The sequence below is a fragment of the Mycteria americana genome, chromosome 4 (genome assembly GCF_035582795.1).
Source record: "Mycteria americana isolate JAX WOST 10 ecotype Jacksonville Zoo and Gardens chromosome 4, USCA_MyAme_1.0, whole genome shotgun sequence".
NCBI lineage: Eukaryota > Metazoa > Chordata > Aves > Ciconiiformes > Ciconiidae > Mycteria > Mycteria americana.
In genome coordinates, this window is record NC_134368.1 from 131,653 (window position 1) to 152,853 (window position 21,201).

At 59.1% G+C, this 21,201-nt stretch overlaps 1 protein-coding gene across 1 annotated transcript; it reads left to right on the top strand.

Moving 5' to 3' along the window:
- Positions 1 to 20,332, top strand: LOC142408775 (protein O-GlcNAcase-like). Its single transcript, XM_075499326.1, has 18 exons — positions 1 to 40; positions 3,651 to 3,702; positions 9,991 to 10,084; positions 10,610 to 10,740; positions 11,655 to 11,857; positions 12,267 to 12,365; positions 12,702 to 12,986; positions 13,288 to 13,416; positions 13,931 to 14,826; positions 14,866 to 15,120; positions 15,192 to 15,366; positions 15,681 to 15,737; positions 16,696 to 16,781; positions 17,026 to 17,130; positions 18,867 to 18,958; positions 19,352 to 19,544; positions 19,624 to 19,795; positions 20,174 to 20,332. The coding sequence occupies exons 1-18, from the start codon at positions 1 to 3 to the stop codon at positions 20,308 to 20,310; spliced, it is 3,201 nt and encodes a 1,066-aa protein (XP_075355441.1). The 3' UTR covers positions 20,311 to 20,332.
- The last annotated feature ends 869 nt before the right edge of the window (positions 20,333 to 21,201 follow it).

Below are 21,201 nucleotides of genomic sequence, written 5' to 3' on the forward strand. Positions count from 1 at the left end.
ATGGCGGGGCGGCCGCGCTTCCTCTGCGGCGTGGTGGAAGGTAGGTCCCTCCGGGGCCGCGGCTGGGGCCGGTGCCCTGCCCGGGCATTGCACGGGCTGACCCGCTCCACCCAGAGCGAACAGGGGCCGGGAAGGACCGCCGGGACCCGAGCCACGCCCGGGACCCCGGGTTTTGGGGAGGCAGGGAGCCGGGCCCCTGCACAGCACCCTACCTCTGCCCAGGGGTATGGGACCAGCACCCCCCCCACTGATGCTCCCCAGCTCTTCCCCAGAGCACTGCTGCACCCCGCAGCCACCCCAGTACAGCCCACCCGCCCCCCCTACCCCCCGCAGTGGGCCATGGGGACCTGCTGCTCTGCCTCCAGCACTCCGCAGTGTTTTTTTCTCGGTCCTGGGTGTGGGGGCAGCATCCCAGTGTGTGCCCCCCCTGCTTCCTTGCCCGCAGTGCAACACTGCCTTGGGCCGTGCCCAGAGCTGGCCAGGAAGAGCCTGGAGTCTTATGGCAGCTCTATGGCTCAGCCCTGTCCTTTTGCCCGCCCTGCCCCCAACTCCTGTTTCTGCAGCGCAGCACCTCTGGAGCTGGGCCAGGCCTGGAGCTGGGCCAGGCCTTCTCAGGCCCACTAGGCAAAAGCATCTCCACTTTTCCTGGCAGCACAGTACCCCTCTGGACCCCACTGCCCACTGCCTTGCCTGGGAGGAAGCAAAAGCACCATGCAAATAAACGCAAAATAAATAGAAAGTGCAGGGATGGGGAAGTTGATAGTAAAAAGAAATATGAATCAGACAAGAATCATTGATATAGGAAAGCTGACCTGGGAAAGAGAAGGGCACAGATGCTGCCAGCAGAGCCACTCCAGGAGGAGGAGGTCCCTAGAGAGTGAGGAAGGAAAGGCATCCCTCACCCTGGTAGCACAGGCCCTGGCAGGGAACATACGGTGGTGCTGCGGCCGGCCAGCTGCTGAGCAGGGTGCAGCTGTAGCCCGGCTAAGGCAGGCCAGGAGTGGCGTATCCTACGCAGGGCCCCCTGCTCCCTCCCGACACCCCGGACATTGCTAGCAGCAGCCAGGGAGCACAGACGGACTGACACCTCTGGTTGACCTGCACCCAGGACAGGAGAGGGGCTGGGGAACGGTTGGGGCCTAGGGACTTTGCTTCCCACAGTGTTCATCAGGACTATGCTAATGGTTGTGAAGAAATTGCTGAGGGACATCTCAGATTGCCCAGAGTTCGGCAAGTAATGGTGTTGATGGGTTACTGATGTAGTGATCTAGGGCATGGGAGAGCCGAGGTGCAAACACACAGCATCACTCATCAGTGCTCATCTGTCTTCAAAAAAGCAGAGCATCAACATCACTACTTTGGAGATGCAGCCATAGGTACAAACAGATTTTGCTGGTACAATTTAAGCCACTTTACTGGGCAGAATACACTAGGATGGTATTTTCAACAGAGCCGCTGCTGGCAGGGTATGTGTAGGGGGTGAGTGTCATACTTGCAAGGCAGTGTCAGTTCACAGCAAAGTGTGAGTGAAGCACTTGCAGGCAGGTGCTGTACAGGGACTCCTGGGACCTTACTGTGAGCTGAGCAGGAGTTCCTATGGATTGGAAAATGGAAAATCTATTTATAATGGAAATACCTTCTTTGGGTGAAATGTTCGCTGGGATCCTTAGTGGCCACAAATTTGGCCCTGTGCACAGCGGGGGATGGCTAGTAAGGTGAATATATATTGTTTCAAAGCAAATGGAATAACCATGTAGATGTTCAAGCAGGCAGAAGATATATCTGCAAAGAAGAGAATGTTCAGTGTGTGCTGTGGCACAGCCTACCACGCCATTGCCCAAGGTTGGTGTTGAGGGCTGCAGGGTGGTCTTCTGCCGAAGGGAGCAGGGCATCGGGATCCCCTCCCAGGCAGACCAGCTCTGGTGCACTCAGGTGCTTTGGGGAAACACAGGTGCTTTTCTGGGCAATGCTGGCCTCGTGCCAGACGCTGAGAGCTGGTCAGAGTCATTGCAATCTGCACTGGTGCGCCGCCCAGTTCAGTGAATGCATTCACTTCCCTGAATATCTGCTCCTGTTGGCCTTGTCTGCTAGAAAGTGCATTGACTGATTTAAAAGTTGCCCATGATGCAGAGCCCATCCAAAACTAGGAAGCTGCCTTGATGGCTAATTGCCATCACTGTTCAAGATGTAATGTATTTTCTATGAGACTTCACATTGCAGCTGCCAGATCTTGCAGACTTGAAGCGACTGAAGATTCTTCTCTTGCTAAATTTCAAGTCTGTGCTGGAACACTTACAGGTTCCCCTTAACCCCCTCTTTAAGAAGCTGTCAAATCTGCATCTCTCCAAACCCATTTACCTGCCTATTCTTCCATTGTCCCAAAATGAACTGGCTTGCTTTCCACTGGGTATTCTTTGTCGCTGGCTTTGCAGACAACTCTGCACCTCCCAGGTCTTCCTACATGCAGAAATAGGAAGGGCCCTTCTTTGAAAGCGGTCCTAACAGAGAAATGGGTGCTGCATGTCCAGCAGTGCCCCTGCTCACTATATCCAGTCACAGAGGGGTTCCCTGCCATGCAGAGCACAGGGCAGACTGTCAGCTGCTGTGGTGCTACAGCCTCAAGCTTGTCTCAGACACTGGTGCCCAACAACTACCTAAAGCCTGCAAGCAGCAGAAGTGGAAATGTTAAGAAACACTTGGGAATTCACTGACTCCAGATCTGTATTTCCTGCATTTGGTTTTGTTGATGTGAACCTTCCGTAAGGGCAATGTCCTTGCAGCCAGCCTTGGTGCTCATTGATGAGTTTCTTTGTTAGCAGACAACTGGTAAGGTTGCTCCCTGGTGTGCTTTCCCTGTCTGGATTTTCCCTATGCAAGCTTATGGGGATGGTGTTTTCCAGTGGGGGACAGACAAGGTGTATGTGAAATGTCTTGTGGAGTCACAGTCCCAGCACTTGTGGGCATCCCTGCAGGTTGTTTGTGTGTTCCTGATCTGAACAGCTTGCCATGGGACAGGGATGCTGCCTCAAAGTCCTGCCCTGCTGCAATGCAGGTATGCGTTTGCAGGGTGTAGGGGAGAGCTGTGTTGGTGCAATTGTGGTGCAGTTTGAGTTGTGCAGTGATTAAAGACAGAGAGAGCAGCTTTTATAGCCCACAGAGGAGTGATGATGCTCTGCTTGACACAGCCTGACACTACACAGACACAGAGAGATGCAGAGAGACACAGAGCTGGTCTCTGTAAAGAAGAAAATCCCCAGGCAGAAAACTCTAGGATGGATGTACAATAGCTCTGTGCTTTGGTGCACCCCAAAATCATGCTGGAGTACCTTATAACCTAGCCAGCCCTCAGCCATCTCCTTTAGGCTTGGCTTTTGCTGTGTGAATTCCCCCTCCCAGCTTAAGTGCTACCCTGTGCAATTCTTCCCAGCTGCCTCTTTCTGGGAAGGATGGAAGCACAGACATTACACCCACTTGCTTGAATACCAATGCCCAGCAAGGTCATAGCAGGATAATAGACATCTGAAGTACCTAGACGTGAACAACTGGTGGATCTCTTAGGAGCAACCACTTAGGGATAGTACAGAGAGAGACTGTTTAAGGCACTTACTGACAACTGCATTTTGACTTCCCCCCCCCCCCCCCTTTTACAGGTTTCTATGGGAGACCATGGTCTACGGAACAGAGGAAACTTCTCTTTCAATGGCAAGTACCCTGAATTTTCCTCTCCGAAGGTACTAGCCTGTGGCAGAGTAACAAGGTGGAAGCCAGAGTGCCGTGGAGGCAGGAGTGGTGAGGGAAAACGTTCTGGAGGGAGGCTCCTGGGGCTGGCCTGCCTTTGGGACGTTGGGGCGATGGCAGCGAAAGGGGCTCATGCTTCTCCCAGGGCTGCTCCTGCAGTGCCACCTCTGTCCCAGCACTCTTGGACCCCCGGATCCGGCCTGGGGAAAGACTCCCCCGCCCTGGGCCCGGCTGTGGTGGCTGCAGGATGGACAGGCAGCCCAAGGACGCCCGGACAGATGCAGGCTGTGCTGCCCTGTGCCGGCAGATGGTGCTGGGACTCTGCCACGGCCCAGCTGCATCCAGATGTGCTTGGCTGGGGGGCGTGGGCCAGGGCTGGGCGCCCCAAGGGAATGGGGTCTGTGAATGGGGCCCGGAAGGGGCTGGGTGGGCACTATCCCCTGCACGACAGCACCGCAAGGCTGGCACAGGTGCTCCAGTGAGGGTGCAGACCCACCCTCAGGGACAGGGTTGGACCCTGCTGCCCACGCCATGGGAGGAGCAACGGCAGCTGGGAAGGATTTGGAGAGGACCGTGGGGGCTACGCGAGCCTGAAAATGCCGCTTCTGGAGGCACCGGAAAAGCTGCTCTGCCTTGACTGCAGCGTGGTGTGGGTCGACTAGGGCAGCCCGTGCGCAGGAGGGGTGTCGGGGAGCAGGCAGAGGGGCTGGGGCTGGAAATAGGAAGTCAGATCCGTGTGAGAGAGAACATGGGGTGTTCGGCAGGCTGGAAGCCCACCTTGGGTGCTGACCTGGCAGGACGGGTGCCCGTTGCCTCATCTCTGAACTGTGCGGGCCTGGGCCGTGCCATGGCAGCCTGTGGGTGCGCTGGCTGCAGGACAGCATGCTGCATGCCCACTGCCACCAGCAGCAAGCGGCCATCTCGCCCTGCCTGGGGCTGCTGTCCCACCGCCCTGCGCTCCCAGTGAGGGCAGCAGGTGAGTGCTTCCAGCCAGCCTGGCCTCGCTGGAGCCAGGCTTATCGTTGTGGAAACAGATGACACAGCAAACCTGCATCACTCCACCGTGGGCACAGGTGGCCACTTTATCCTGAGGCTGCCATCCCTGCCTGGTGTGGAGGTGGCCCTTGTGTTCCTGTGAGGCCCCATGTATGTCTGTGTGTCACCATGTGTCCCTGTGATGGAAGGATGTGGGCAGGATCTGTCACTGGCTGGTTGTGAGAATCACCTTGGGATGGGAGTTGGTCTGTGCAGGAGGGAAAAAGCCCTCTCCTAGCAGCTGGCACCCATGCACTGGCCATCAGTGGGATGAGCTGCACTGACGGGACCTGCCACTGACGGACTGGGGCCCTGTGGCACCTCCTGTGGAGCATCCGGCATGGGCAGCGTGATGGCCACAGCCTAGCCGGCGCGCTGGTCAGTGTGGGTGCTGCCCTGGTGATGGCATGGGCAGCACGCTGGGGATGGTGTGGAGAGTGTGCTGGTCACAGCAGGGGTAGTGTGCTGGTGACAGCGTGGGCAGTGCACCAGTGGTGGCCGGGCAGTGGGCCAGAGACAGCAGGGCCATGTGCTGGTGACTGTGCTGGTGATGGCACTGGCAGCTGTGCAGTGCGTGGGAAATGCGCCGGTCATGCTGTGAGAGTGCACTGGTGAGAGTGTGGGCAGTCACAAGTGCAAGTAAGGACCATAGTGCAGGGACCAGAGATGCAGATGCAGAAAAATGTAGCTTAGAAAATTTGAGGAAAATGTGCAGGAATGAAGACCAGATGTGATGTTTTAAAGTATATTAGGAATGAGAAGGCCTATTGATGGCCTTGTCTGGTACTGGACTGGGATGTATGTTCACATGTTTGCACATGTGAGTGGTATGTTCATCGGTATTTTTCTTCTTTGGAAAGAAACAAGATGAGGCACTTGTATCATGTGGTACATGAAGTGCTTCCCAGTCTGTTCATAGTGGGAAAATGTAAACCATTGTCTACTAAGGAGGATAAATAAAAAGAAATTAATATATCAGATGGCTTTCATACAGAAGTGCCAAAAGAGCTGTCTAGGGAGGTGTCTGCCTTGTCCTGATAATTTCCAGTGAGTCTTGGATTGCTGGGGAGATTCTGGAAGGAATTTGTGCTTTTTGAGGCCAGAAAGGGCCTTATGATGGTGCAGTCTGATCTCCTGAAGCAGGCAGGCCCTCATCTCTCTCAGACCTGCTTCCCTTCAGCTCCGACTGCAGTGGAGCATCTGGAGAGCTGGAGACCTTTCCTCGCCCGAATGCATATCCCTGTGAGTCACCCCTGGACCCCGCCGTGTCTCCGACTGCCGGGTGTGGCTTTTCTCTTCTCCGGAGCACTGGCAAGCTGAGGCTTTCCCCTGGGGAGATGAGCAAGCTGGGCTCCAAGACTCTGTCGCTCACAGGCTTTCCACCTGTGTCTGTGTGTGTGGCTCCTTGACAGATTCACGCTAGTTTATCAGCGTCCTTCCCACGCTGTGGCCACTGCTCTGGCAGCATCTGCAGCCAGCACAGAGGTCATCGAATCTCCCTAGCCCCGCCTGACACCCTGATTCATCTGGGGCTCTCTCTTATGCTGAGTTACCAGTGACATTGCAGAGGACACTCATGTTCAACTAATTGCTCATTATGTTGTTACTTCAGACACCTTATCTTCTATATTCTTTTACCTAGGTAGGGCTTTATGCTTGGCTGTATTAAGAAGTATACCTCTTGCTGAAGCCCAGCTTAACAGCCATTTCAAATCACTTCGAGTGCTATATTTGCTCCTTTATTCTCCACTTACTTGGTCTTTGCCACCTGCAAACTGCACAGGCACAGCATTCTGCCACGGGTTCACGCTTGCCCAGCTCTGCTGCCCACCCTGCCAAAGCTCTGCTTCAGCACTCACTGTTTTTCAGCACTCTGGAGCTTTCCACCTGCAGGGCTTAGCAAAAATCTTGCAGTCCCAAAGAGTTCCTCTGACATGCCTTTTAATGTCTGTGGATCAACATTAGTGTGACCCTGTTAGATAACAGAGTGCCTGGGTTTAGACCTGCAGGAGGGGATTCCTCTGCCTCATGCTGTCTCTGTCTCCCCGCGGGGAGCAGCTGTGCAGGATTTGTGCACTGCCGAAGTGGGTGCCTGAGCTGTCCGGGAGACATGTCCTGGGGGCCCTGCAGCTGGAGGAGCAGCACAGCTTGGGTTTGGGTCCTCCCTCATGCACCCCTGTGCTGGTGTTAGATAGGCAGGAGGGTGATTGGGTACGTCCAGCCCATGAGCCTCTGGCTATGCTTCACTGAGGAATGAAGAAGCTGGTACAGGATTCAACCTGTCAAAACTACACTAAGGGGTGAGTATGTAAGTAATGCATGTTAGTGTTGATGGATAAGGAATTGGCTGGATGGCTGCATCCAAAGAGTTGCAGTCAATGGCTCAGTGTGCAAGTGGAAACCAGTAACAAGTGGTGTCCCCCAGGGGACCATACTGGGACCAATACTATTTAGTATCTTCACCATTGACATAGTGGGATTGAGTGCACCCTCAGCAAGTTTGCAGATGACGCCAAGCTGAGTGGTGCAGTTGATCAGCTAGAGGGATGGGATGCCATCCAGAGGGACCTTGACAGGCTTGAGGAGTGGACCCGTTAAAATCTCGTGAAGTTCAAGAAGGTCAAGTGCAAAGTTCTGCCCCTGGGTCAGGGCAATCCCCAATATCAATACAGACTGGAGGATGAAGGGATTGAGAGCAGCCCTGTGGAGAAGGACTTGGGGGTACTGGTGGATGAAAAGATGGACATGAGCTGGCAATGTGCACTTGCAGCGCAGAAATCCAACCGTATCCTGGGCTGCATCAGAAGAAGCATGGCCAGCAGGTCGAGGGAGGTCATTCTCCCCCTCTACTCCACTCTGGTGAGACCCCACCTGGAGCACTGTGTCCAGCTCTGGGGTCCCCAGTACAAGAAAGACATGGACCAGTTAGAGCAAGTCCAGAGGAGGCCATGAAAATGATCTGACCTCTCCTATGAAGAAAGGCTGAGAGAGTTGTTGTTCAGCCTGGAGAATAGAAGGCTCCAGGGAGACCTTATTGCAGCCTTTCAATACCTAGAAGGGGCTTATAAGATGGGGACAGACTTTTTACCAGGGCCTGTAGTGACAGGACAAGGGGTTACGGTTTTAAACTGAAGGAGGGTCAATTTAGATTGGACATAAGGAAGAAATTCTTTACTGTGAGGGTGGTGAGACACTGGAACAGGTTGTCCAGAGAAGCTGTGGATGCCCCATCCCTGGAAGTGTTCAAGGTCGGGTTGGATGGGGCTTTGAGCAACCTGATCTAGTGAAAGACGTCTCTGCCTGTGGCAGGGGGGTTGGACTAGATGGTCTTTAAAGGTCCCTTCCAACCCAAACCATTCTGTGATTCTAATGCCAGCAGCTTGTGGATTCCTTGTAAAAGGACTTCAGTTAAAGCAGAGTTACTGCTGATGCCAGATGCTGCACCTTGATGAATCCTTGTCCCTGTTACAGTGGCAGTGCTGGACCCCACGTTAACTGGGTGCAACAGAGAGGGGTACAGGCTCTCTGGAGCTGCTCTGAGATCCTCGCTGGCAGAGTGCGCGCAGCAGCTGCTGCAGAGCTGCCTCTGGAGGTCTGTGTCAGACCACAGTGGCATGTGGCACGCACATTGTCCCAGCAGTAAACACACAGCCTGCTCTGGGTCCCCTTCCATTGAAACACCACCTAACACAGCCAAAAAAAAGGTGTTTGTGCAGGAGCTGGGCAGGTGGTACAGGGCATATCTGGCCGCAGTGTGAGGAAAGGGAGACCAGGGCAGGCAAGGGACAGCCCAGAGGTTGTGAGGAGGCTGCAGCCTCCGTATCCAGAGCTGGGCCAGGGCTGCAGCGCTGTGTCCTGTGCTGGTGTCTTACTGGAGAGGAGATGGAAAAATGCAAGAGTGCAAAAGAGCCCCAGTGAGACCCAGTAGCTGCAAAAACGGTTGTAGAGTGATAGCTTTGAAAGTCTTGACCTGTTCAAGCGATCAAGGCATGATCTGGGAATGGTGCAGCAGGCATATAGGGACTGTTGGTGGAGTCAGGCCAGCCTGCAGACAGGACATGGGCTTTTCAAGGGGATGATGTGAGGGGGTCTGCAGTGGTGAGGGCTCCCTGGGTGTGTGTGGTTCCCAGAGAGGTACCCCGGGCCGAGTCCCCCAGGCCAGACTGTGCCTAGCAGGTGCACCCCACTCCTGGACACTGAGCTTGGGGGAGAGGTGAGGTGCCAGTTCTCCAGGGTGTCTCTGGTGGTCCTGCTCCACAGAGACCCTTCACATCCAGAGGGGCAACTAGCTCGTACTTACCTGCTTCATCTGGAGTCGCTCATCACAACAGGCAACCTTGCAGCTTGCATGTTTGGGCTACAAACAAGTTTGGTTCTTGATTACAGAATGAGAAGCATAGCTGAAGAGAAAGGGAAAAGAAACCTACACCAAACATGCTTACACAAGATGCTAAGTGCTTCCATAGGTCTCACTGCAGGCCCTGACAGAGCTGCTGCAAAGCTGCAGGGCTGGTTTGGCCTGATGGAGCCCCACAGCTGGACTCCAGGGCTGGGGCCGCCTGCACCCTCGGGGGGCCGCGTGGAGCAGCAGACCACTGAGCTGTTCCCTCCGTTGCTCCAGCCCCATCCTCTGTCTCCTTGGCCATTTTGTTCTCCATCTCCCCCAAAAATTCCCCTTCCTCCCCTGGAGGCTGCTCTGGCCACTCACCCCTCCGCCATTCCTTGCTCAGGACATTGAGCTTTTCATCATCACAGGACTTTGTCAAGTGGTTAAAACAGGCTGTTTAGGCTAAGCTGGTCCCTCCCACCCGCTTTTTCCACAGCAAGGGTGTTAACTCAACTCATCTCCCAGGAGGCAACGTCCTGCTGGTCTCCGAGACCTTCTCATCCAGATGTACTGTCTTTCTGGAGGTCCCTAAACAACATAAATCGTTGGGCTCGGCACTGGGAGCACTGGATGAGATTTATGTCTCCGTGTGGCTGTCGAAAGTATGCAGGGCAGGGCTCCCTGTGCAGGGGAAGAGCTGTGGCTCCGCAGTCTGGGGGGCTCTGTGTGAGCAGAGGCTGGAAGTCTGCAGGACACGGTGCAGCTCCGGGGAAGGAGAGGGCGCAGCGTGCTGAGGAGCTCTTGGTGTTGTGGGCTGGCAAGCTGCCCAGATCCCTCTTTGCAAAGAGCCCGTCTGGAGCCTTGGATGACCCCTTGTCCTTGCTGCACAGGCTGAAACGCTGGGGGCTGAACTGCTACATGTACGCGCCCAAGGATGAGCTGAAGCACCGGCTGCTCTGGCGAGAGCCCTACACAGAGCATGAGGCAGGTAGCGGCTCTGCTGGGCCCCAGCACGGGTGGGCTGCAGGCGTCCTGGGTCCTCAAGGGTGAAGAATGGTCTGCACCTCAGCCAGGGTCAGGCTGGCTGTTACCAGTCTTCCTGCCAGGAACCTGCCCATTGCAGGGAGTCCTGCAGGCCCTGCCTAGTGCAAGGAGACCCTTGGACCCTGCCCGGTACAAGGAGCCTCCCCAGACCCTGCCCATCACATGGAATCACCTAGGAGCCCACCCAGCATGGGGAGCTCCCCACGTGGATCTCTGGCAATATGGTCAAATATGCCAGGGCCCACAGACCCTTGTGGAGAGTCCTCTGTGCCCCAAGGGACTGGAAACTGGCTCCGCTGGGCCTCTCCCCTCCAGACGCTCTCTCATGCCTCCCGATGCCCTCAGCTCCTTCCTTTCGGGCCACTGTGGTTCCCTCTCCCTCCATCCCTTGTCTCCCTCCATCCCTTGCCTCCCTCCATCCCTTGCCTCCCAGTGCTCACAGCCCCCGCTCTGCTTTGTCCCCAGCCTGCATGCAGTCTCTCATCGAAGCTGCCCAAGAGCAGGGTGTGGAGTTTGTTTTTGCCATTTCTGCTGGCCAGGACATGGTGTTTTCAAGTGTCGGGGATCGGCTCCTGCTGCAGCAAAAACTCAGGCAGGTACCGTGGGCCATTCCTTCATCCCACTGCTCCTTGGCAAGGGGCACGCATGCTTAAGTGCGGGCCCCATGCCCACCCCAAAGGCTGGTGTAGGGCCGTAAACCCCTCCTGCTGCTGCACATCAGGGAGCAGCTCTGTGGGGTGCCTGGTGGCAGATGTGCTGTCCCTGTCACAGTGACAGAGAGCCGAGGGCTCCGTTGGATGCCTGACTGCTAGCGGGCAGCACTGGGGGCAGGAAAGAGACTGGCCAAGCCCCAGAGCTTGCTGGGCAGCACCATAGGCTGGTGCAGGCTGATGCTGAGCCCCCGGTCCCCAGGGAGGGTAAAGAGCCGCCAGCACGGCAGGTTTGCTCTGTGGGCAGCTGCTCCTCCCCATGGCACAGTCCAGGCAGCAGCTGCCCTGTGCTGCGCCATGCCCGGCCACCTCTCCAGCTGCCCCCAGCCAGCCTTGGTGCAGGGAGCACCTGCCCGGGCGTGCAGCGAGGCACCTCCCGATGCTCTGCCGGCCTCTGCTCCTGCTGCAGGGCTGCCAGTGCTGCAGGGCGATGCGGGGGTGCGGTGCGGGGGGAGAGGATGTGGCAGGCAGCGAGCGGGGCTGCCTGGCAGTGGCATGGCGAGAGCAGGCTCTGGGCCACCGCAGCACGGAGTCTGGTTTGAAAGGGCTCCTGGCCCACAGCAAACACGGCCATGCCCAAGGCTTGGAGCGAGGTGGGCCGTGGCCGTGGGGCTGGCATGCGCCCGCGGAGCGGCTGGGCCTTGTGCGCGGCACCCGCTGGGCAGATGTGGGGGGGACGTGGCGAGGGCTGTTCTGCTCGCCCCGACTGTCCGGGCGCCCCAGAACTCTGCTGTCCTTATGGGGCCCAGGCAGCAGGGGCTCGTCCGGAGCACGCTGCCTCCTTTCTCTCTGCTGCCCAGGGATCCTAGCAGCCCGTGCCCATGCCCACAGGTGGCTGCCATGGGGTGCCACTCCTTCGCACTGCTCTTTGACGACATCGACCCCTGCATGTGCCAAGCTGACAGAGACGTCTTCCCCTCCCTGGCACAGGCTCAGGCCTCTGTGGCCAATGAGGTGTACCGGGAGCTGGACCAACCTTCCATCTTCCTCTTCTGCCCTACAGGTACCGCCTGCAGCCGTGCGGCCCCAGCCACCCCACCCCTGGTAGCCCGGTGTTTGGCCAACCGTGGCACCCCACAGCAGACCAGGGTGCCCTTTGGCTGGCTGCACTGGGTGCTGTGTGTGTCTCAGCTGTGTGTGTCTCAGCTGTGTGTGTCTCAGCTGTGTCTGCTGAGAGCTGACTGCCCTGAGAGCCTCCACAGCTCCCCCCAGCCCCCTCATGCTCCTGCGGGAGCCCTGGAGATCTCAGGACTAGGACAGGACCAGGCTGCAGACTGGCTGGCACTTCAGCAGCCATGCATGCTGTATTCCCTGCACCGCGCATCTCCCCAGCCCCTATCCATTGATCCCAGGCAGCCTCTCCTCTCCTGGTCTCTCTGCCCCTCAAGGATTGCTCTGTGCTGTCTCCCCAGAGTACTGCAGCTCCCTGTGCTCTCCCAGCCCCAGCCAGTCCTACTACTTGCTGACCCTCGGCCAGGAGCTGCTCCCAGGGATTGGTGTCATCTGGACAGGTGAGCGCCTGGCTCTGTGAGGTGTGTGGCCCTGTGCAGCTTCTCAGCAAGAGCCGGCATCTGCAAACCCTGCGGCCACGGGCTCCGTCCCGGGAGAGGCACCAGCAAGTGGCCCCATCGTGGTGTCTTTCAGCATTGGAGCGTGCAGCCCCAGCCAGGCAGGCAGTGGGTCGGGCTGTGGGTCTGCTCTCCTTCTGGCTAGGGAGGGTGGGGTGGGGTGACTCGACCCTCATCTCCATGCTCAGTGCCCAGATGTGTGCATGTCCCCATTGTGAGTGTGCATGATGGACTGCGCTGCCTGTGTGCTCCACCCACATCCCTGCCGTGATGCTCCAGGCCCAAAGGTGGTGTCACAGGAGCTCTCAGCCACACTGCTGGAGGAGGTGGAGGGTGTCCTGCGGCGCCGCCCCATCATCTGGGACAACCTGTATGCCAACGACTATGACTGCAGACGTGTCTTCCTGGGCCCCTACACGGGACGTGCCCCTGGCCTCATGCCCAGGCTCCATGGACTGCTCCTCAACCCCAACTGTGAGCTCCAGGCCAACTTCATCCCCATACACACATTGGGCAGCTGGTTTCGGAGCGAGCTGGGGAGCTGTGCCCACCCTGATCATGCAGGTACCCGGCCCCAGAGCCCCAGGCAGCTCTGTATGTGGGGCCCCAGTGCCGGCAGTGAGTTTGTGCACCCAGGGCAGGGCCCTGCCCATCGCTGCCCATCTTTGCCATGGCCCTGCAGGCTTTCCTGCATGGCAGCCTGGGTGAGGTGTCTCACCTGGCTGAGCACCACCTGACAGCCCGGGACAGGGGATCCATCCTGGGGGCATCTCCTTGGGCGGGGGGGCTGCCCACCCTCTGGCATGGGATAGCTCCGTCAAGCAAAGAGCGGGGCTGCCCAGGCTGATGAGCTCCAGTTCCTTAGGGATGGAGACTGCGGCAGCCCTGGGGGACAGACAAGGTCCACAGGAGGGCAGCTACAGCCCCCAGGAGGCCTTGGAGCTGGCGCTGCATGACTGGGTGGCTGAGATAAACCGGCAGGCCTTGGAGCCAGGTAGGTGATGAACTCGCACCGTGCAGCGTCCCTCACCCCCTCCGGAGCCCTGGACTGGCTCTGCTGGGGGCTCGGTAGGGTGAGGGAGCCCCATGCCCTGCCTGTTTGGATGGGGCGCCCTGGCTGGTGCGGCAGCGGCATCTGTGTGTGTTGCAGTGGGCAGGCATGGGTGTCCATTGCGCCATGCTGCCCCATGGGTGCTCCTGCCCTGGCTGCATCCCAGAGGGGGTCTCCTCGGCTGGCAGCGTGGGAGCCTGGGCCATGATACGGCTCTGGAAGAGGGGGTTCAGCCACGTGCAAGCTTGGTGTTTTGCAATGTTTGCCTCTGCAAAGCATGTGGCCTCACCAGCCACGGAGGCCTGAACTCCAGAGCACAGAGCAATGCAAAGCCCGTGATCCTGCTGGCTTGGAGATGGAGCTTCTTGGCGTGGCCGCCCCTAGGGCTGTCCTGCCCCACGGGCAGTAGTTTCCATGCAGGTGCCAGATGTGTTGCCCCCTTGATCCTTTCTGCCAGGAGGAAAGACCCCAGGACACCCCAGCATCAGCCTCAAGGGAGGAATAAAGCTGCAGCCTGGCACAGCGGGAGGACAGGAGGTCATGCCTGGCCCCCAGCCCCAAGACTCTGTTCCCAGTGGGGCAGACCAGCATGGCCCTGAGCCCTGCAGCGTGGCACCAGGGGAGGGAAGGAGGAAGGTGACCTCAGAGCCCAAGAAGGGCAGAGGGAGCAGGACCCCCAATGACAGTCAGCAAAGCCTCACAAGGGACGGGGACCAGCTCACCACAGGGACCAGAGAGAGCTGTGAGCCCTCCTCTGCTCTGCCCAGCATGGCTGGGAGTGCCCAGTCCACAGGAACCCTGGTGGCTACAGAGACCCTCCACAGCCCAGCCCCCCCCATGTGCTGCAGCGAGGAGGCCAACACCAGCCAGAACCTTCCCCTACCCACCAGTGATGCCAGGACAGGGGGTGGCAGCTCCCCCCAGCCCCCCAGCAGTACCCAGCCTGAGGCCAGCAGGGCTGTCATGCCCCAGACACCCCCAGGGCCTGGGGCTTGTGCCAGCCCTGGCCCCCCAGCACTGCTTACTGATGGGGCCGGCACCAGCCCTGGGCCCCCAGCACCGCTCACTGATGGGGCTGGTGCTAGCCCTGGCCCCACGGCACCATTGACCCCAGAGGAGGCTGGGTCCAGCCCCATGGCCCTGCTGACCCTGGAGGAGGCTGGGTCTGGCCCCACGGTACCACTGACCCCCAAGGAGGCCAGGTCCAGCTCCACAGCACCGGTGACCCCAGAAGAGGCCAGGTCCAGCCCTATGGCACTGCTGACCCCGGAGGAGGCCAGGACCAGCCCCACAGCACCAGTGACCCCAGAAGAGGCCAGGTCCAGCCCTATGGCACTGCTGACCCCGGAGGAGGCCAGGACCAGCCCCATAGCACCGGTGACCCCAGAGGAGGCTGGGTCTGTCCCTACGGCACCGCTGACCCTCAAGGAGGCCAGGTCCAGCCCCACAGCACCACTGACCCCAGAGGAGGCCAGGGCCAGCCCCATGGCACTGCTGACTCTGGGGGAGGTGCGGATGCTGGTGGAGCTCTTCTACCTGCCCTACCATCATGGGCCACTGGCACAGCATCTCCTGGAGCACTTTCGGTGGCTCCAGGCAAACAGCCTCAGCGTGGGAGTCCCGGCCACGGCACCTGATGCCTGCAGGGTAAGGCTGGTCCGGGCACTGCTGCGGGATGGTGCCTGTCATGGTTGCACTGACTCCCGGTCCGTCCACAGGGCACACAGTGGCGTGGCCGAGCCCAGTCCTTCCAGCTGCTCTGCGCTCAGATAAGCCGCCTGCACAGCCACTTCGTCAGCAGTGCCGGACGGGCGCTGCTCTACGACCTCCACCCCTACCTCTGGGACATCCGCAACATCCTGCTGGCCGCCAGTGCCTTCGTCCTCTGGCTGGGTATGTGGCTGATGCCAGCCCCGAGCCAGCCCCTGTGGCCCCATAGTGCGTGTTCGCACCCTGGCCAAATCCAGCTATGTTGAAGCACAGGGGGCCCTGGGCACTGTGGCACAGCCAGGGCATGTGAAGCTTGTTCAGTGGTGATCCACTGTTTGCCCCCCTAAAGAGGTGAAGGTGTCTGGGACTCCCTCCCACAGGTCTGGGGTCCCTGTGTCCAGCCGGGGTGCCAGGGTCTCTCCTGGGAGTCACCTCCCCTTGACACCTTCACCGCTGCTGACCTATGTCCTGTGCTCACCGCTTCGCCTCCTTTGCAGATGGCCATCTCCTCTGCAACCCTGACCCCAAGGGCATCTGGGCAAGCTGCTTTGGCTGTAAGTACCGGTGTTGCCCTGGCTCACCTGCCTGGGCAGTGGGGCCCTGGCTGCTGCCCTCCATCACCTCCAACCCTGCAGCAGCAGCCAGCACTCACCCTCGGGCTGCCCTTTCCCACGCTCTGCCTGCTGAGCAGAGCGGGAATGGCCATGGGAAGGCTGGCACCCCTGTGTGCCCTGACACACCGAGGCAGAATGGGACACTGCTGCTGGGGACAGGGCAGTCATCGGAGCAGCTCTTCACCATCTCTCACAGTCTAGAAGGAATGCATATTTCTATGATATGGTTCCTCAGTCCTTTTAATCCAAAGACCCCTTAGCCTTTCTGATAAAAGGGCTCCATGGGCCATTGGGAGCAGTAATGCCCTGGGTGACAGAGGTGAGGTTGGATTTTGAATGTTGTGCATCACTTTGGAAGGCCCTGTTCCTCTGGTTTAGGGTTCCCTGGTTGCTCTGTGGGCCTTGCGACCTCTCCTCTTCCAAACTGTTACCAGATGAAAACCTGAGAGGGTCTCCAAGTTCAGCATGAGACGGGGCCATGTGCCTTGAACCACTTCCACAGGGACGCAGACGCACGCAGGGCAAGTTCCCGCAGGCACTGTAGAGCTGGCTGGCTGGGCAGCAAAGCAGCGCGCTGCTCTCTGTGCCAGGCTGCAGCTTTTCAACTGTAGCCAGGAGCTGTGTCTTTACCTTACACCTTTCATGGAGGCAAGATCACTCCTTTCCCCATTCCCCCACTTCAAGCCCTGTTGCAGAGGGTGTGCTGCTACCCCAATGCATGGGGCTGACTGCCTAAGCCCAGGTGAGGTCCTGTGCCCGGGCTGCACAGCTGTGGTGGCAGATCCTTGGAGCTGTGACCAGTGTGGATCGTGATGTTGCTGTATGATGGAGGCTGATGTCCTCCTGGCTCAGCAGGTTTTTGTTCACCTTGCATGTGTCTGTCTCCTGCTGCCTCCAGGGTGCCAGAGCATCACTGCCCCGATGCTGTTGGGGGGGGACGCTGAGCCCTGGGCGCGTCGTGGGGGCCTCTTTGGAGAGCTGCAGGTGAGAGCATGCCCATATCTGTGGGGGCTGAAGGAGCCATGGGGAAGCCAGGACCCTAGCTGCTGCTCCTGGCCCTGCCATTGGGTTGCTGCAAGCTTGGGAAGGCAGAGCTGCCCCGGGCCTCTGCACCTTGACTGCAGTTCCTGGGGTTTAGGGTGACTCAGAGGGACCCTCCTCCTGCTGCCTCCAGGACAAGGTTTGGAGTCAGGACAACCTGCTCCCTGATGGACTGTATCTCTTCCAGGCACTGCTGCCCGTGGGGAACAGCTGTGACCTCTTCTACCACCCGCCTCCGCTCTTCCCATCCAGCCAGCTGTACCTCCTGCGCCCGCTGCTGCCCCTGGACAAGGTGGGAGCCACGGCCCGAAGGGGCGGACCACACCACCCAGGCCAGAGCTCACCTTTGCATGGCCTGTGCTGTATGTGCACTAAGATATGTGCTTTGCTGTTGACCCCAAGACTGAGCTTGCAGTGCAGGGTGATGCAGGTCGGAAGGGACCTCTGCAGTCCAGCCCCTGCTCAGAGCAGGCCAGCCTGGGGCAGGTCACCCAGGGCTGTGTCCAGCAGCATGTCAGCCCCCTGGGCTGGAGAGCAGGTGTTGTGGCCAGTGGCCTCGGCAGGGACCATCACCCGCCTCCCTGCAACGAGCGCCCAGGCAGAGCCCCTCTTGGCAGCCAGCAGTAGGAGAGGGAGACCCAGCTCAGAAGTGAGCAGCAGGCACAGCCGCAGATAAACTGGCACAGACTCGAGGTCACCAGGTTGTGAGGGCAATCTCCAGAGCACCCCCAGCGATGGCTGCGAGCAGGTGCCAGGAAAGATCCAGAACAGGACAAGTCGGGATGGCGACCTCCTGCAGCCTTCATCAGTCTGCAGCTCTGGGCCCTGCCTGAGCCTGTTGAGGTTCATCTCCAAATCAGTCTCTTCTTCAAACACTCATCCAGTTTACAGGATGATTCCCCACTGGAGAGGCAGCAGCCTCTGTCAGCCGTGACCTGCTTGCTGCCAGCCCTGCCGCTCTGTTTGACATCCCAGTGGTTTGATGGGATGGGGAGGGAAAGGGAGAGTTTGGAAGTGGGTGGACACACAAGTTAGACTGCTGCCAAATCCAGCAGAGCTCTGGGTTCCCCACAGTCTGCAGCGAACACCCTGCTCCCTCTCCTAGCTGAAGGAAATGCTAACGCTGCAGATCCAGCCATCATGGACACAACTGCACAGTTCTGCTAAATACAGTACCCGGCAATGCACAGCTGCAGCGCTTGTAAATAACAGAGGAGGAGTTGCAAGCACATGAGAGCAGATTATAGTATCAGACTGCAGCTGTCAGCAATTCCCATTGCAAGAGTTTTGTTTTCAATTGCCTGTTGTCAGATTTCATCTGATCAGGCTAAACTTTAACAAGCTGAATATCTGTGTCCAGTGAAACTTTGAGAGAAAAATCCAGCTAAGCACTTCAGCCCGTTCTGGGAATGGCGCTCAGAAGTGCGCTGTCCTGCTCTTGTCATTCAGTGATCGGGGCAGCCTTTCTTTTGAGAAGCAGTGCTTTTATCGGGATGTTCTTTTTGCTGATCCTGTGAGCAGCAGCAAATTCAAATCTGACCAAGATAGGAAATTTTGACATGTCCCACTTTTGCACATGATCTGTGGAGACTTGAGTTTCAGTATTGGTTTCGCTGCCGTTCTGGCTCCTCTGAGCATGCTCCATCCTGGGGCGAGCAGCATTTCTTCAGCAGCTGCTGCTCTCGGATGCCTGACTGGAATGGCAATTTCTCATTTTGAAGTGTTGCTGTGCTGTGGCAACGAGCCTCAGAGGCCAGCAGAAGGTGGTGCGCGGCACATCACTTGGCACAGATGCCAGCACCCTTGGATGGCTGAAGCACATACCTTCATACCTTCCCCTGGCCAGGACACGCTGGAGGCCACAGCCCTGGTCGCGGTCCCTCTTTATGGTCAACTCAGGCAGCTGCTGGTACACCGTGCTCTGGCGGGGGCTGTGGCAGCAGGCAGCTGAGGGGCAGCGGTGGGGCAGGGGCTGAGCAGACCCAGGGCTGAGCAGACCCAGGGCTGAGGTGGATCTGGGTCTTCCAGGGAGAGCTTTACCAAATGTGCCAAGAGAGTTTGGACTGTGACCCCAAAGTCGCAGAGATCCTCGCAGCCCACCCTGATCTCCTCGGTGACAGGTGAGACGTGGCCCCTCTGGGGCTCCCTCTTGCCAGGCGTGTGCTGAGCCCGGCCATGTGCTGGGTGATGCAGGGTGGTGGTGTGAGGCAGTGGCCTCTCCTCGCATCCCTGTGGGGACCAGCTCTGCCTGCACCACAGCTGGCGGTGGCCTCACCCTGCGGGAGGGGGCAGGGAAGTCCCTGCGCTAATGTCCAGCTGGGTCGGGGCAGCCACCATGGGAGGTTCCCCTTGGCTGAGGGCTTCTGCTGGGGGGGTCTCAAAAGGCTGGTCCAGTGGGTGCTGGGGTGCTGTCCTGCCAGGGCAGGAAGGAGGAGGCTGGCTGGTCTGAGCTTTCCCTGGGGCAGGCTGGGGTCCAGGTGGCAGCTCAGCAGTGCTCCTGCTCTGGCTGGCAGGCTGCTGGGCAGCTTCCTGAGCCTGAGCCCCGAGTACACGTTTGTGCTGGAGGATGAGGGTGGTCTGTGCGGCTACGCAGCCGGAGCACTCTGCGCTGAAGGCTTCCTGCAACAGCGAAACAGCAGCTGGCTGCCGGCCATACGGCACAAGTACCCCCGAGACCTGGGCGCAGGTGCCCCAGCTCTGGGACAGGTGAGAGGGCACCTGGAGCAGAGGGGACCCGGTATGGGGGGATGGCGGGGGTTCCCTCACTTGTGTTTGTCTCCTGCAGGATGCCCTGGAGGAAGCACTGCTCTTCTTCCACACAGAGCCACCGGCTGTGCCCCTGCCTGTGCTGCGGCGCTTCCCCTCCCTGGTGCAGCTGGGCATGGCCCCCCGCGTGCTGGACGTGGGGGCCAGTCGCAGCCTGGCTATCTGCCTGCTGAGCGCACTCAGGGCCAACGGTGAGCATGACCTCCCTGTGCTGGGGGGGACTGAGGCCCCCTTGATCCAGCACAACCCCATCCTGACTGCTTCCTTGCCCACCCCAGAGCTGGGAGCCAGCCTCATCTGCACCCCACCTCTCAGCACGGGGCTGGGGTAGCCCTCATCAGGGCTCCCCATCCCTTCTCTGACACAGCCTGGCCCCAGCTCCCAGGCACTGTCCCCTCCCCTTGCACCAGGGGACACGTGGGCCTGCATCTCAGGGCACCACACAGGCACCCAGTGCCAAAGGGCAGTGGAGAGGCTGACCCCCTTGTGGAGGGGGTCCCAGCCACTGGCCCACAGCCCCAGCGCTGGGTTCCTGGTGCCACGGGCCTGACCTCTCACCTCCCTTCCAGGCTCGCGGGGAGTGTTTTGCCAGGTCAGTGCCGCTGACCGGCAGCAGCTGAGCTTCTACAGCAAACTGGGCTTCGTCGCCCTGCCAGTGGCCTGGGGCAGCTCCCCTGGCACTCGGCTCCTGGGACGTCTCCTCTGAGCATGCTGCATTGGGTGCGGGCACGGGGAGGCAGCTCCACAGGACAGGCTGACCCTCCATCCCGCGCAGCATTGGCCTGAGGGAGCTGGAGCAGAGGGGCACCTTGAGCAGGGCAGGTACACGTGATGGGGGGCATGGCCTGGTGGTGAGCAGGATGTCACTGGTATGCGTGCAGGGGACTAGGCTGCGAGGGTCCTTGGGCAACAGAGAGGTATTTCTGCCATCTCAGGAGATTTGGGCATCAGGGCCCCTCCACTCCTCCCCTGACTGTTGCTCTTTGCTGAGCACCTTCCATCTTTGCTGGGGAGCCAGCAACATCCCCAGGCTGTCTGCAGACCACCAGGCCTGGCGGGAGCCACATGGACGGTGTTTAAGGTGGTGGTCTCGGAGCATGGCACAGTGCATTAGCGCTAGGGGAGCGTCCCTGTCCCGCAGGCTGGGCTGTCCAGCTCTCTCCATCCCCTGTGTGGCCCTAGGCTGGGCATCTAGTGCCGGGGCTGGCTCTCGGCACCAAGCACCTGCTTGTCTGCATGGACTGATCTGGTATGGGACATAGTGAGGCAGCCTCCATCTCTGCTGCCCAGGCGCGGAGGGAAGTGCTGTCCTTGGCAATAAAGCATTTGCTGGGCTCTCACCACAGTTCTTCTCTTGGGGGAAAGCGTTGGGGTACCAGCATGTCCCTCTCACACCCTCATGCCCACCTTTCAGCCAGCCCTGTCTGTCCGCCTCACACCGGCTGTCATCGTAGCCGGTCCTGTGTAATGTCAAATGAAGCAGCTCCCCACACATCCGCCTCTCCAGCTGCTCACCAGCCCTCGGCCTCCCCCCGCACCGCGCTCCAGGAAGGAGTTCCAGGCGCTGGCAGCGTGTGCTCACAGCAGGGCTCCCCAT

Bases quoted from the DNA above. Each gene is read 5' to 3' on its own strand.
- LOC142408775 (XM_075499326.1), top strand. From the start codon at position 1: ATGGCGGGGCGGCCGCGCTTCCTCTGCGGCGTGGTGGAAG. The intron at 41-3,650 runs GTAGGTCCCTCC...CCCCTTTTACAG, and splicing joins CCTCTGCGGCGTGGTGGAAG to GTTTCTATGGGAGACCATGG. The intron at 16,782-17,025 runs GTGAGAGCATGC...TATCTCTTCCAG, and splicing joins GCCTCTTTGGAGAGCTGCAG to GCACTGCTGCCCGTGGGGAA.